General features: G+C 40.6%; 1 protein-coding gene across 2 annotated transcripts in view; it reads right to left on the bottom strand.

The window, feature by feature from the left end:
* elp4 (elongator acetyltransferase complex subunit 4) overlaps window positions 1-14267 on the bottom strand; it is a 263084-nt gene that overhangs the window by 141393 nt on the left and 107424 nt on the right. For both annotated transcript variants that reach the window (XM_078220930.1, XM_078220932.1), the window contains exon 6: window positions 827-911. In XM_078220930.1, the coding sequence (XP_078077056.1) occupies window positions 827-911 (85 nt within the window). The remainder of the gene's footprint in view (window positions 1-826; window positions 912-14267) is intronic.

Raw genomic sequence — 14267 nt, 5'->3', positions numbered from 1 at the left:
CCAAATATGCTGTTGTTTTCTATGAGATTTCCTGCTTTATAAGACCTGTCAACTTGTGGCAGAAGCAGCTAGGCACACTGTACTGTGGGAACTGTTATGACATGCCTGTTGCCATGGTTACCACTGGGAAGGGGAGAGGTGCCTGTCAGGGACCAATTTACTTCTCCAAAGGGGTTTTGCCTCCACAGGGAAAGGAAGCCTGTCCAGATCTGTGCCGAAATCTCAGTAGAGATTGAGAGCTGAGCAATAACAAGCTAAATTAACATATAAGTACTCTGAATAGCTAAAGTTGCAATAAAGGATTTTTTCAGTTTGAGACCCAGCCTCAGCTAACTTTTTTAATGCTGCTGCAAAGTTGACTGCACGGCCTCCTACAAAACTCTAATTAGCTGATCATTCCCTACAACAAAATGAAGGTTTCTTGTCACAGTATCCTCAAGGCTACAAGTTTTACAACAGAGATATTTTCATTACAACATCAACATAAAAAGTCTAATGTGGCTTAATGTGGATTTGGGCTAAGCCACTTTCTCGACTGGACAGCTCCTTTTTAGGTGCTCAGTGACTAATGATGCCAGAGCACACTGCTTATGCACATCAATGCTCGTACCCAATAGAGTTGAGGAAAGCTCAAAACGTGAGGCAAATGCATATTAACATATGACCCATACACTGTCTTTGCAATGCTTGTTTACTTCATCCGTGCTTAGAAACAGCTTGTTCATTGTTGATTATTCCAAGCCCTTCCGGCTGCACCCTGGAGAGCGCTATGAAAACAACATTAGTTACTTGATTACAGAAGACACTAAGGGCTTGTGTACCATACCTGGGGACAGGCTCCATCAAATCCTTCCTTTCGGATGACTCTTTGTATGGATCTAAGCAGCTTGACATAACCAAAGTTCATATCACTGTCAAAAAAAGGTGTAAAATTGAGTCACAAATTTTTAAAAAATCACATTAGCACTCAATTGGTAATTGTATGTCTTTGATGAAAAAGGGGGGTTTGAAATACACATGTTTGCACAGAGCAGTTAAAAAAAAGTTCTTGTACTGTTTTCCAAGTAACTAAAGACAAATGTGATCTTTGCTTAACCCGAAATAGTATGAATGAATTTGATTTTCTCCAGCTGAGAAACTTCAAGCTAAATGCCAATACAGCTGACTTTTGGTGAGCATATAACTTGTGCAATAAATACTTTGCTTGGTCTACAATTATTTTTGGAAAACTACTACCCCATTAGATGCAAATGAAGGCTGAATACTTTGCACTGACCTGATGGAAATCTATTCAAGTAGCACTACAACACAAGAGAGAAACTGGCAAAATAAGTTATATGGCTTTTCATAACATTTAGACTCGCTGTAGAACATTTGCCAAAATAAGACTGTCTCAAGTTTTGAGTACAGCATGGAAAACTTGATTTTTGTTCTCCAACGGATGTGTTAAGTGCAAGCAGTTGCATTAGTTCTATTTGCAAGCAGTAGTCCCAAGCCTAAACAAAATCTTAATTTCATTCTAAACTGCTTAAGTGAAAAGTAAAAAATGAACTAATAAATTAACTTCACAGCACAACCATATAAATAAAATGCACCCTGGGAGTCAGCAGTCGTTCTCTTCTATTAACTACCTCAGTGACCTGATATCATATGAAAGGGATAGTCTGCAGAGACAAGGATGCCTTAATTATGTCAGGCTCACTTACCTCCTAGAAAATTAATGATTTAATGAAGCAACTTAAAAGATGAAACCACCACAGCATTTCTGTGTTAAATCATAGATTAATTAACATATTGTTAATGAACTGCCACAGCAAGCACACCTGATCAAAGTCCTAGTCACCTGAGCTCAGCTTGTTGAAAATTTGTAATTTTAACAAAAACAACCTTTCCAAAAATGTTTCTGCATCCTTCTGCTCCATAAAATGTTAACTAAAAATAAACTGAGTTTTACATCACAACTGTATTAGTCAGGAAAGAAAATAGCAGCAAAGCACAAACATTAGTCAAAAACTACACTTGTCAAGTATGAACAAAGATGGACATGACATTAGCAGACATCAAATTGCTCTAAAATTTTAAATATATTTTTAAAAATCATATTGGTATGAATTAATAGCAGGTTTAGTTTTTAAAACGTTAATAGTTGGCAAGTTCACCGTTTGCATGTTTTATAACATACACTGTGAAATGCCCACTTCAATAGATGATAATGAGTGAGTGTATGGGTGAGGCAAGACATTTGTTTCCACAAGGTGATTAAATAAAAGACAAGTAAGCTCTGGGCAGCTTGCATCTGGAAACATTTTTCACAGTGTCACATTGTCAAATACCTATTGTACAATATAATGTAAATTTTCATTCATTTAAAAGAAAACATTGCTCACCTTTCATTCTTATATGAATTATCCAACCCTCTTAAAGTGAGCAGAAACTCCCAATCCTGCCACAAGGCTATGCGTATTGGAATCATGTTGAAAATATGATTTTTCAAATTTCAAACAGGAAATTTTTGTCATTTTAACTGAGACAGAGCAAACTGCTTTAAAATGCAATGCCATGTTCCAAGGTGAAACATACAAATTACCCACAAACAAATGAAGAGAGACATTTCCTATTATCCAAGCACCCCTCGTCACTGTCAAAGGAAAAGGCATTAAAAATACAATGTATTGGATTTTGAAATAATAGCTGCCACAGACAGACTGACCCAAAACCTCTTGGAAATACACAATGGGTGAAGTATTTCCAGGCAAAGCTGCCCAGCTATTTGAGAGAAATTACAAGTGGCACAGGTGGTGTCAAAAAACGTTTTAGCAGAAGAAACAAACTGAAGACTGCTCTCTCTCTTTTGGGGTAAGTGTGCCGCTTGGTTTGAGAAGCCAACTCCACCAGAAACCTACCAGTGAACCGAGATCTCTTAATAATTGCAACATCTTCTCCATCTGGCTGCATCCAAGAAACCAATTAGCCCAAACTGGCCGCAACATTTAGAATCTATGCATGAAGGACAATGAGAGGAGAGCTAATGGTAGATCCTTTTACCTTTTCTCATGGGACTTTAACTCCCCTTATTACTGATACCTAGCTGTGTGGGCTCAAATGACAATGAGGGCCTAATACTTGACATCGTGTTTTCTTTTGATTTTGATTTATTGTCACATGGATTAGTATAGAGTGAAAGGTAATGTTTCTTGCATGCTATACAGACAAAGCATACTGTTCATAGAGAAGGAAATGAGGGAGTGCAGAATGTAGTGTTACAGTCATAGCTAGGGTGTAAAGATCAACTTAATGCAAGGTAGGTCCATTCAAAAGTTTGATGGCAGCAGGGAAGAAGCTGTTCTTAAGTAGGTTGGTACGTGACTTCAGACTTGGTGCATCGGTAAACGTTAGTGAGAGTCGTAGCGGAAATGACAAATTTCCGTAGTCTTCTGAGAAAGTGGAGGCATTGGTTGGCTTTCTTAACTATAGTGTTGGCATGGGGGGGGGGGATCAGGACAGGTTGTTGGTGATCTGGACACCTAAAAACTTGAAGCTCTCGACCATTTCTACTTCGTCCCCATCGATGTAGACAGGGACATGTTCTCCACTACACTTCCTGAAGTTGATGACTATCTCCTTTGTTTTCTTGACATTGAGAGAGGTATTATTGTTGTCGCACCAGTTCACCAGATTCTCTATCTCATTCCTGTACTCGAGTTGGAGGGGAATTTGGCCACACAATCTATAGTAGGAGGCTGAGGACACAGCTTTGTGGGGCACTGGTGTTGAGGACGATCGCGGAGGTGGTGTTGTTGTCTATCCTTACTGATTGTGGTCTGTGGGTTAGGAAGTTCAGGGTCCAGTCACTGAAGAAGGAGCCAAGGCCTATGCCATGGAGTTTGGAGATGAATTTCGTAGGAATAATGCTGTTGAAGGCTGAGCTGTAATCAATAAATAGGAGTCTGACATAGGTGTCTTTGTTATCTAGGTGCTCCAAGGTTGAATGTAAGGCCAGGGAGATGGCGTCTGCTGTGGACCTATTGCGGCGGTAGGCGAATTGTAGTGGATCCAGGAGGCTGGGATTCTATTATTTTTCTCGAGTTTAGTGGTTAATAAATGTTCTCTTCGACTCAATAAAACCTTGTTTGATCAGCTCCTTATTGCTTACAACTTCAATAGGTAAATGCATTCTTATTTGGAAAAGCCATATCCTCCTGAAAAAAAAAACGTAGACCTTGGTTGTGACCAACCAGCGAGGTTGAATAGAGGCGAGTCAGGTCACCCCTTTTAACTTGGTCATAAAATCTTTCAATACCGTCTGTGAACTGAGAAACTAGAGAAAATGATCTATGACTGATTGAGATCTGTTTAGTATAGAAATATTCATTCATTTCTCAGAGCATACATAATGTAAATTTGCCATTATTCTACTTTGCTTGATAACAATGTAGTTGCCCACCACCCTCACAAAAAAACAAAGATGTTCTCATTATGGGAACTTTGGGGTTGTTAAAAGACAGAAGAAAAATGAATTGTTGCAAGTAATAAGATCAATGAGCTCAGAAAGCAAATGGTTGTGCTTGAGAGATGTGTATAACAATCTGATTTATCCTCTGTTATCCACATTCCCAATTATCCTCGAAAGATTCCCTGCAAGTCAGGGTCAGATTAGGAGACCAACAGGTATTGAGTTTGGTTATGAGGCCAGCATGAGTCAATTTAAATTGAATGTGTAGCACTGTGCCAACAGTTAGGTAGTACTGTACAATAATGCAATCCACCAATTCTGAGGTTGTCAAAATTACTTCATCATCATAGTTTAAAAACAGTTAGCCAGCTTGAAAATGGAATAAAATGAAGAGAACACTAGGAGTTGAGGCCAACCTGGTATGCTAAATACCTGACAATTCCATTATCCTTAAAGAGAGAACTTTCTCTCTTACAAGGAAGATTGAGGTATAACTATATAACCATACAGCAATATAATTATCAGCATCTTAGTGCCAGGATTATTGCCTTAAATTCACTGCAAGGCAGTTTCTGGAGGTGGTTTTACTCCGTCCTCGTTACTGCCTTTCAGTATAGATAACTATTATACGAATACTCAACACTACTTGCAGAAATGGGGAGCAAACCATTTCAAATCACCAGCATGAACTTCATGCATTGTTAAAAAAGGACATCCTGGAGTGGGATGATAACTATACTTAAGGAATATTAGGAATGCAACTACCATAATTAAAATACAATGAAAAAGACCTAATTTTGGTGCAAAGAATAATGGATATTTTACCAATAGTTTCAGTTACAGCAAAATTGTAGTTGAAGAGAAGATGACATGTTTTGCTAACAGCTTTTAGGCCAAAAGGTCTTATGATGAATAAAGGTAGAGCAAATAGGATTACCTACTCTGTGAGCTTTCTCACTAATTAGTTGTCAGAGGGGCACACAAGGATACGTTATGTTATTTTCCATGTTACTTCATATTAGTAAAATCTGGTCTTGCTCATGGAATTCACACAAACATACGAAACAGTAGCAAAAGTAGGCCATTCAGCCCCTCGAGCCTGCTCCTCCATTCAATGTCATGGCTGATCTGTTTATCTCGAGTTCCACATTCCCAACAACCCCCAATAACATTTGCTTTAAAGATATTCGCTTGCACCAACTTCTAAGGCAGAGTATTCCAACTTTGCACAAATCACTAAAATGTTTTAAAAATGCCCCCAACTCTGGGCTTACTCGTAAGAAGCAACATCCTTTCCACGTCTACCTTGTCATTCCCTAGAGATTGTAATTTTACCAAGTTCCTCTCTTCTTTCCACCTCCAGCTATTAATGGAGTGCTTTTTGTACCTTCTACAGTGAAGACCAAAGCAAAATATTTGTTCATTTCAGCTGCAATTTCCTTATTATCTATGATTAACTCTCCATTCTCATTCTCTGGAAGACCAACACTCACTTTAGTTACTCTTTTCCTTTTTAAATACCTGCAAGAACTCTTGCTACCCATTTTTACATTTAGCTAGCTTCCTGAAACATTCTAATCTCTTCCTCCTGATCTCCCGATTAACCTTTAATCATTCTCTGTCATTCTTTATGTTCTGGCCAATCATCTGACCTGTCACCCATCTGTGCACATTTGTATGCTTTTTCCTTAAGCTTGATGCTTCCTCTAACTTCTTTAAGTAACCATGAATGGTGGGTCCTCTCTTTGGAATTTTTCTTTATAGTAGGAATATATTTAAAATTTTTCGGAAATATCCCCTTCAATGTCTGCCGCTGCTTCATCGTAGAATCCCTACAGTGCAGGAGGCCATTCAGCCCATTGAGCCTGCACTGACAACAATCCCACTCAGGCTCTATCCCTGTAACCCCACGTATTTACCCTGCTAGTCCCCCTAACACGAAGGGGCAATTTAGCATGGCCAATCAACCTAACCCTCATATCTTTGGACTGTGGGAGGAAACCGGTGGAAACCCACGCAGACATGGGGAGAACGTGCAAACTCCACACAGATAGTGACCCAAGGCCAGAATTAAACCCGGATCCCTGGCGCTGTGAGGCAGCGGTGTTAACCACTGTGCCACCATGCTGCCCCCACCATGCTTCTTTAATGATCTAGCCCCAGCCTTGCATTGTAGTTCACGTCAGCTAGTTCAGCTTTCATGCCCACATAATTGCCCTTATTTAAGTTTAAAATACTATTCTTGGACCCACTCTTTTTCCTTTCAAACGCATGTCAAATTCAATTTTATTGTAGTCGCTCTCTTGGATACCTTTACTCTGAGGTCAATAATTAATCCTGTACATTACACAATATCAAGTCTAATATAATCTGCTCTCTGGTTGGTTCCAAAACGTGCTAATCTCAAAACTAATTTGAACGTGTTCTGTCAGCTCCTCATCCAGGCTATTGCTGCCAATCTGATTTTTCCAGTTTATATGCAGCTCACAGCTTCCCATGATTATTGCCAGCCCTTCAGCACAAGCACTCATGTATTTCTTCATGTATGCTTAATCCTACATTGCCGTTACTGTTAGGGGTTCATAGACCACTCCCGCTGGTGATTAATTTGCCCTACTCTTCCAGTGCATTCTTCATGGCAACGCTTCTACCGATCAGAATCCGCTTGCTAACCAATCAACATTTGCTTCTCGTACAATATATGTTGTTGTTTTCCCCTTATGATATTCTTGCGAAGCTTCCTGATGAGTGGAAGACGTGTCTCTTTTCAGCAATACGCAAGTTCAGTACTACCAATCGACTATTAATATCAAAGTGTGACATGGGAAACGCTCATTTGGCACAAGACTTTATATGTACACAGTTAGGCATACTCCAATTAATTTCTGCTGGAGCTCATTTGTGAACTATAAGCTATGGAGAAACGGTTTGAAAAATAATTCTTCCGAGTAACATTAGAGTAAGACAGAATTTATTTTCAGGGCCTCAGCCACTCTTTTAATCGCTTTCTACCGTCAAATAAATCCATTTGATCTGAACAATCTTTTTTCTATTGAAATCGTGGTTACACTTGTTATTTTTTTAACAAACTGGTAACTGATAAAAGGATAGTAGGCAGCGTGGTATCCTGGTAACGAGAAAGTCTTATACTTCCCGGCTGATACAGTTTCTAAGCAATTGCCAAAGTTAGACCATCAAAGACATGACAAATAGGGTTATTATCTGTAAGTAGATCACATTAGGAAGGAGATTTTAGCTGATTGAAACACCTTTGTCTGAACCTTGAGCCATAATGAAAACTTGTCTTCCTCATTAACTTGAGGTTCAATGAAAGCTTTCTTTTAAGTGGCTTGGACACAATTTTGTTATTTCTACTTGTATATTATTCTCACACTCCAAAACAGGTAGTTGAAAACAATTTGCGTTACAAACTCAATCTAAGGGGAGATTTGATAGAGGTGTTTAAAATTATGGGGGTAGGGGTTGTCATCAGTAGGGGTTAAAAGGGTAAATAAAGAGAAACATTTTCCATTAGCAGAGGAGTGAATAACCAGAGAACACAGGTTTAGGTAACTGGCAAAAGAGCCAGAACCAGAGGCAAAGATTTTTTTTTTAAATTAAAAGGTTTTTAAAAAAAAAATGCAACTACTTGTACACAGATTCAATAGTAACTTTTAAAAATAAATTGGATAAATACTTAAAGCAGAAAGGAGAAGTGACTAGACTGGATAGTTCATTAAAATGATACATGCAAAATGGACCAAATGACTTGCTTCTCAGAAAACCAATTAGAACATAGAACATAGAAAAAATACAGCACAAACAGGCCCTTCGGCCCACAAGTAGCGCCGGTCATGTCCCTACCTACCTAGGCTTACCTATAACCCTCAATCCTATTAAGTTCCATGTACTCATCCAGAAGTGTCTTAAAAGACCCTATCAAGTTTGCCTCCACCACCACTGACAGCAGCCGATTCCACTCACCTACCACCCTCTGAGTGAAAAACTTACCCCTGACATCTCCTCTGTACCTACTCCCCAGCACCTTAAACCTGTGTCCTCTCGTAGCAGCCATTTCAGCCCTGGGAAAAAGCCTCCGAGAATCCACCCGATCTATACCTCTCAACATCTTGTACACCTCTATCAGGTCACCTCTCATCCTTTGTCTCTCCAAGGAGAAAAGACCGAGCTCCCTCAACCTATCCTCATAAGGCATGCCAACCAATCCAGGCAACATCCTTGTAAATCTTCTCTGCACCCTTTCAATCATTTCCACATCCCTCCTGTAATGAGGCGACCAGAACTGAGCACAGTACTCCGTGTTTCCGATTTGTGCTAGCTTAATATAGTGATCAGCATATACCAAGCTGAAGGAGATTTCATATAGACAAGCAGTACCAGGATAACTCTTGGCTAGTTCTTTTTGCTAAAACACATTTTGAAAGAAAAATTGTTAATTCAATTTCATGTAAATTTGAATTAAGGACTAAACAGTTAATGTGCCAAACCAAACTATAACTTGCTATGCTACCAACAGTCCAAGGCTGAAAATTCACTCTTAACACTGCAGTATAAATTGATAAAATATACTTTTTAATCCAATAGTTCAATAAAATTAGTTTCTACATTTAGTATAACACCATTTTAACCTGTTCATATTTCATGTTCAAGGTCTTTCTCTGTGAGATTAAAACACATGTATACAATATAACACACCTCCAATTCAATTGTTCTGTAATTCATGATAGGGCCAGTCATTTTACGGTATTTTTAATTTGTTAAAATAATTAGGATTAATTTTAATTTGAGCTTTCTGTACTTCTCGTTCTAATCTTATACTGAAAATGTTTACTTTAACAAGCGAGTACTTATGACATGGTGACAGTAAATGGCTTGAAGGAGTCACTGTATTCAATAGCATGAGAGAGCTCCAAGAACAGAGTTAAAATGACAGGATTACTGAAGCATCATGAATTAATTACTGCATTTCTACTGATATTAATTCAGCCATCTTCTACTATTGTGCACAGCAGCTCCTCACATCCAGTTCTCCAGGATCTTAACACAACTTCCAAAAAAAGCACAACAAAAGTCAAATTCAAGAAAGCTAATCACTATTCACTTACATAGTTGTCCTTTAAATGGTAGCAAGATTGCATCTTTTGATCCTCGCAAATGTGAACATAGCATACAAATTGTATATAAATTAAGTCATCCATCACAGAATTGATCATCTTTTTCCATTCTGTTGTCTAACATTCATTACCTATGTTAGTTGGATGGTACACCAACCCGAAAGGTTAACTCCACTTCTCCCAGTGCAGATTTCTAGCACCCATACTATTTTGCTTTAAATATTCAGAAGATTTCACAATTCATCACAGGACAGCTGATCACAGCAAAACAGTCAACACATTTGTTTGCCGAAGTTTATGAAAAGGTAAAATGTTAACCAAAATTCTTTTAGATGTGACAAGGCAACCTTGGATTATAGGATCTAAGAAAAAGAGAGTGGATGGCAGAGATCAGAGAGGCTGTGGGAGATCGAAGGCCTGGATGAAATCAGAAGACTTGAAGAGGTTGAAGGCCTTGGAGGCATCTGAAACATCAGAGGGAAATCAGAAGCCTTGGGGAAATCAAAAATGTCGGAAGATTAAATGGGTTTTAATGGTGGGTGCGGGTGGGTGTGGTGTTTCGCAGGGGAGGAAGCAGGTTAGATTAGATTAGAAAGTTCCCCAGGTCTTCCTGGCGGCAAGCAAAGCGGTGCTGGACCCAATGAATCTGGTCGTGCTCACCTCCCTCCAGTTGCAAGGTTTCCTGAGTTCCAGGAAACCTGATCCATAAGCTTTAGAAGTAAAATTCTGCTATTGCTTGAGGTACACAGCCTTGTTAAACTATTTAAATTATAAACCCATCACTGGAGAGTAGTTTAACCACTTGCCCCCATCCCCTCGATGGCAACAGTATGCAAACCAGAGTGGACATGTTGTAGGCAAGTTGGGGGATTCGGAATCCAACTTTGGAAATTTATACAACATCTTTTCCCCTTGCTTGGGGAAGTCTATCACTAGCCTCGCTGTGAGGCTAGTGATATACTTCGAGAGGATACAAACAGGCTGGTGGAAAGGGCAGATACATGACAGATGAAATTTAAAGTGGAGAAGTGTGAAATTATACGTTTTAGTCAAAAGGACAAGGAGACGTGATGTAAAACGAAGGGTACAACAGAAATGCAGGAGCAGCGGGACCTGGGTGCAAATGTGTATAAATCATTGAAGGTGGCAGGACAGGTTGAGGGACGCAGTTAATAAATTATAAATAGGGTTACAGAGTACAAAGGCAAGTATGAACCTTCAGAAAACACTGGTTCAGCCTCAAAAAGGAGAATGTGAAGATTTTGGAAAGGGTGGTTATAGAGTCATAGAGGCTTACAGCTTGGAAACAGGCCCTTCGGCCCAACTTGTCCATGCCACCCAGTTTTTAACCACTAAGCTCGTCCCAATTGCCCGCATTTGGCCAATATCACTCTATACCCATCTCACCCAAGTAACTGTCTAAATGCTTTTTAAAAGACAAAATTGTACCCACCTCTACTACTGCCTCTGTCAGCTCGTTCCAGACACTCACCACCCTGTGTGTGAAAAAATTGCCCCTCCGGACCCTTTTGCATCTCTCCCCTCTCATCTTAAACCTACACACTCTCGTTTTAGACTCCCCGCCCTTTGGGAAAAGATGTTGACAATCTACCTTATCTATGCCCCTCATTATTTGATAAACCTCTATAAGATCAGCCTTAAGCCTCCGAGCTCCAGGGGAAAAAAATCCCAGTCTATCCAACCTCTCCTTATAACTCAAACCATCAAGTCCCGGTAGCATCCTAGTAAATCTTTTCTGCACTCTTTCTAGTTTAATAATATCCTTTCTATAATAGGGTGACCAGAACTGTACACAGTATTCCAAGTGTAGTCTTACTAATGTCTTTTACAACTTCAACAAGATGTCCCAACTCCTGTTTTCAAGGTTCTGATCAATGAAACCAAGCATGCCGAATGCCTTCTTCACCACACTGTTCATCTGTGACTCCACTTTCAAGGAGCTATGAACCTGCACTCCTGGATCTCTGTGCTATAACTCTCCCCAATGCCCCAACATTAACTGAGTAGGTCCTGCCCCGATTCGATCTGACAAAATGCATCACCTCACATTTATCTAAATTAAACTCCATCTGTCATTCATCAGCTCACTGACCCAATGGATCCAGATCCCATTGCAATCCTAGATAACCTTCTTCACTGTCCACTATGCCACCAATCTTGGTGTCATCTGCAAACTTACTGACCATGCCTCCTAATTTCTCTTCCAAATCATTAATATAAATAACAAATAACAGTGGACCCAGCACCGATCCCAGAGGCACACCACTGGTCACAGGCCTCCAATTTGAAAAACAACCCTTTACAACCACCCTCTGTCTTCTGTTGTCAAGCCAATTTTGTATCCAGTTGGCTACCTCACCCTGGATCCCGTGGGGTTTAACTTTATGGAACAACCTACCATGCAGTACCTCGTCAAAGGCCTTGCTAAAGACCATGTGGACAATGTCGACTGCACTGTCCTCATCTACTTTCTTGGTTACCCCTTCAAAAACTCAATCAAATTCGTGAGACACGATTTTCCACTCACAAAGCCATGCTGACTGTCCCTAATCAGTTCTTGCCTCTCTAAATGCCTGTAGATCCTGTCTCTCAGAATACCTTCTAACAACTTACCCACAATAGACGTTAGGCTCACTGGTCTGTAGTTCCCAGGCTTTTCCCTGCAGCCGTTCTTAAACAAAGGCACAACATTTGCCACCCTCCAATCTTCAGGCACCACACCTGTGACTATCAATGATTAAAATATCTCTGCTAGTGGACCTGCAACTTCCTCCCTAGCCTCCCACAACGTCCTGGGATACACATCATCCGGTCCTGGGGATTTATTTACCCTGATGCGCTTCAAGACTTCCAGCACCTCCTTCTCTGTAATATGTACACTCCTCAAGAAATCACTATTTATTTCCCCAAATTCCCTAACATCCATGCCTCTCTCAACAGTAAATACTTAAGAGAAATATTCATTTAGGATTGCACCCATCTCTTGGGGATCCGCACATCGATGACCTTGTTGATCCTTAAGAGACCCTACACTCTCCCTTGTTACTCTTTTGCCCTTGATGTATTTGTAGAAGCTCTTTGGATTCTCCTTTGCCTTATCTGCCAAAGCAATCTCATGGCTCCTTTTTAGATAGAACAGTACAGCACAGAACAGGCCCTTTGGCCCACGATGTTGTGCCGAGCTTTATCTGAAACCAAGATCAAGCTATCCCACTCCCTATCATCCTGGTGTGCTCCATGTGCCTATCCAATAACCGCTTAAATGTTCCTAAAGTGTCTGACTCCACTATCACTGCAGGCAGTCCATTCCACACCCCAACCTACCTCTGATATCCTTCCTATATCTCCCACCATGAACCCTATAGTTATGCCCCCTTGTAATAGCTCCATCCACCCGAGGAAATAGTCTTTGAACGTTCACTCTATCTATCCCCTTCATCATTTTATAAACCTCTATTAAGTCTCCCCTCAGCCTCCTCCGCTCCAGAGAGAACAGCCCTAGCTCCCTCAACCTTTCCTCATAAGACCTACCCTCCAAACCAGGCAGCATCCTGCTAAATCTCCTCTGCACTCTTTCCAGCGCTTCCACATCCTTCTTATAGCGAAGTGACCAGAACTGCACACAATATTCCAAATGTGGTCTCACCAAGGTCCTGTACAGTTGCAGCATAACCCCACGGCTCTTAAACTCCAACCCCCTGTTAATAAAAGCTGACACACTATAGGCCTTCTTCACAGCTCTATCCACTTGAGTGGCAACCTTCAGAGATCTGTGGATATGGACCCCAAGATCTCTCTGTTCCTCCACAGTCTTCAGAACCCTACCTTTGACCCTGTAATCCACATTTAAATTTGTCCTACCAAAATGAATCACCTCACATTTATCAGGGTTAAACTCCATCTGCCATTTTTCAGCCCAGCTTTGCATCCTATCTATGTCTCTTTGCAGCCTACAACAGCCCTCCACCTCATCCACTACTCCACCAATCTTGGTGTCATCAGCAAATTTACTGATCCACCCTTCAGCCCCCTCCTCTAAGTCATTAATAAAAATCACAAAGAGCAGAGGACCAAGCACTGATCCCTGTGGCACTCCGCTAGCAACCTGCCTCCAATCTGAAAATTTTCCATCCACCACCACCCTGTCTTCGATCAGACAGCCAGTTACCTATCCAATCGGCCAACTTTCCCTCTATCCCACACCTCCTCACTTTCATCATAAGCCGACCACGGGGGACCTTATCAAACGCCTTACTAAAATCCATGTATATGACATCAACTGCCCTACCTTCATCAACACACTTAGTTATCTCCTCATAAAATTCAATCAAATTTGTGAGGCACGACTTGCCCTTCACGAATCCGTGCTGACTATCCCGGATTAATCCGCATCTTTCTAAATGGTCGTTAGTCCCATCCCTAAGGACCTTTTCCATCAATTTACCAACCACCGAAGTAAGACTAACCGGTCTATAATTACCAGGGTCATTTCTATTCCCTTTCTTAAACTGAGGAACAACATTTGCCATTCTCCAGTCCTCTGGCACCATCCCCGTGGACAGCGAGGACCCAAAGATCAAAGCCAAAGGCTCTGCAATCTCATCCCTTGCCTCCCAAAGAATCCTAGGATATATTCCATCAGGCCCAGGGGACTTATC

The sequence above is a fragment of the Mustelus asterias genome, chromosome 9, assembly GCF_964213995.1.
Source record: "Mustelus asterias chromosome 9, sMusAst1.hap1.1, whole genome shotgun sequence".
NCBI lineage: Eukaryota > Metazoa > Chordata > Chondrichthyes > Carcharhiniformes > Triakidae > Mustelus > Mustelus asterias.
Note: the sequence above shows the minus strand (reverse complement) of the source record. Positions and strands in the feature narration are given on the sequence as shown.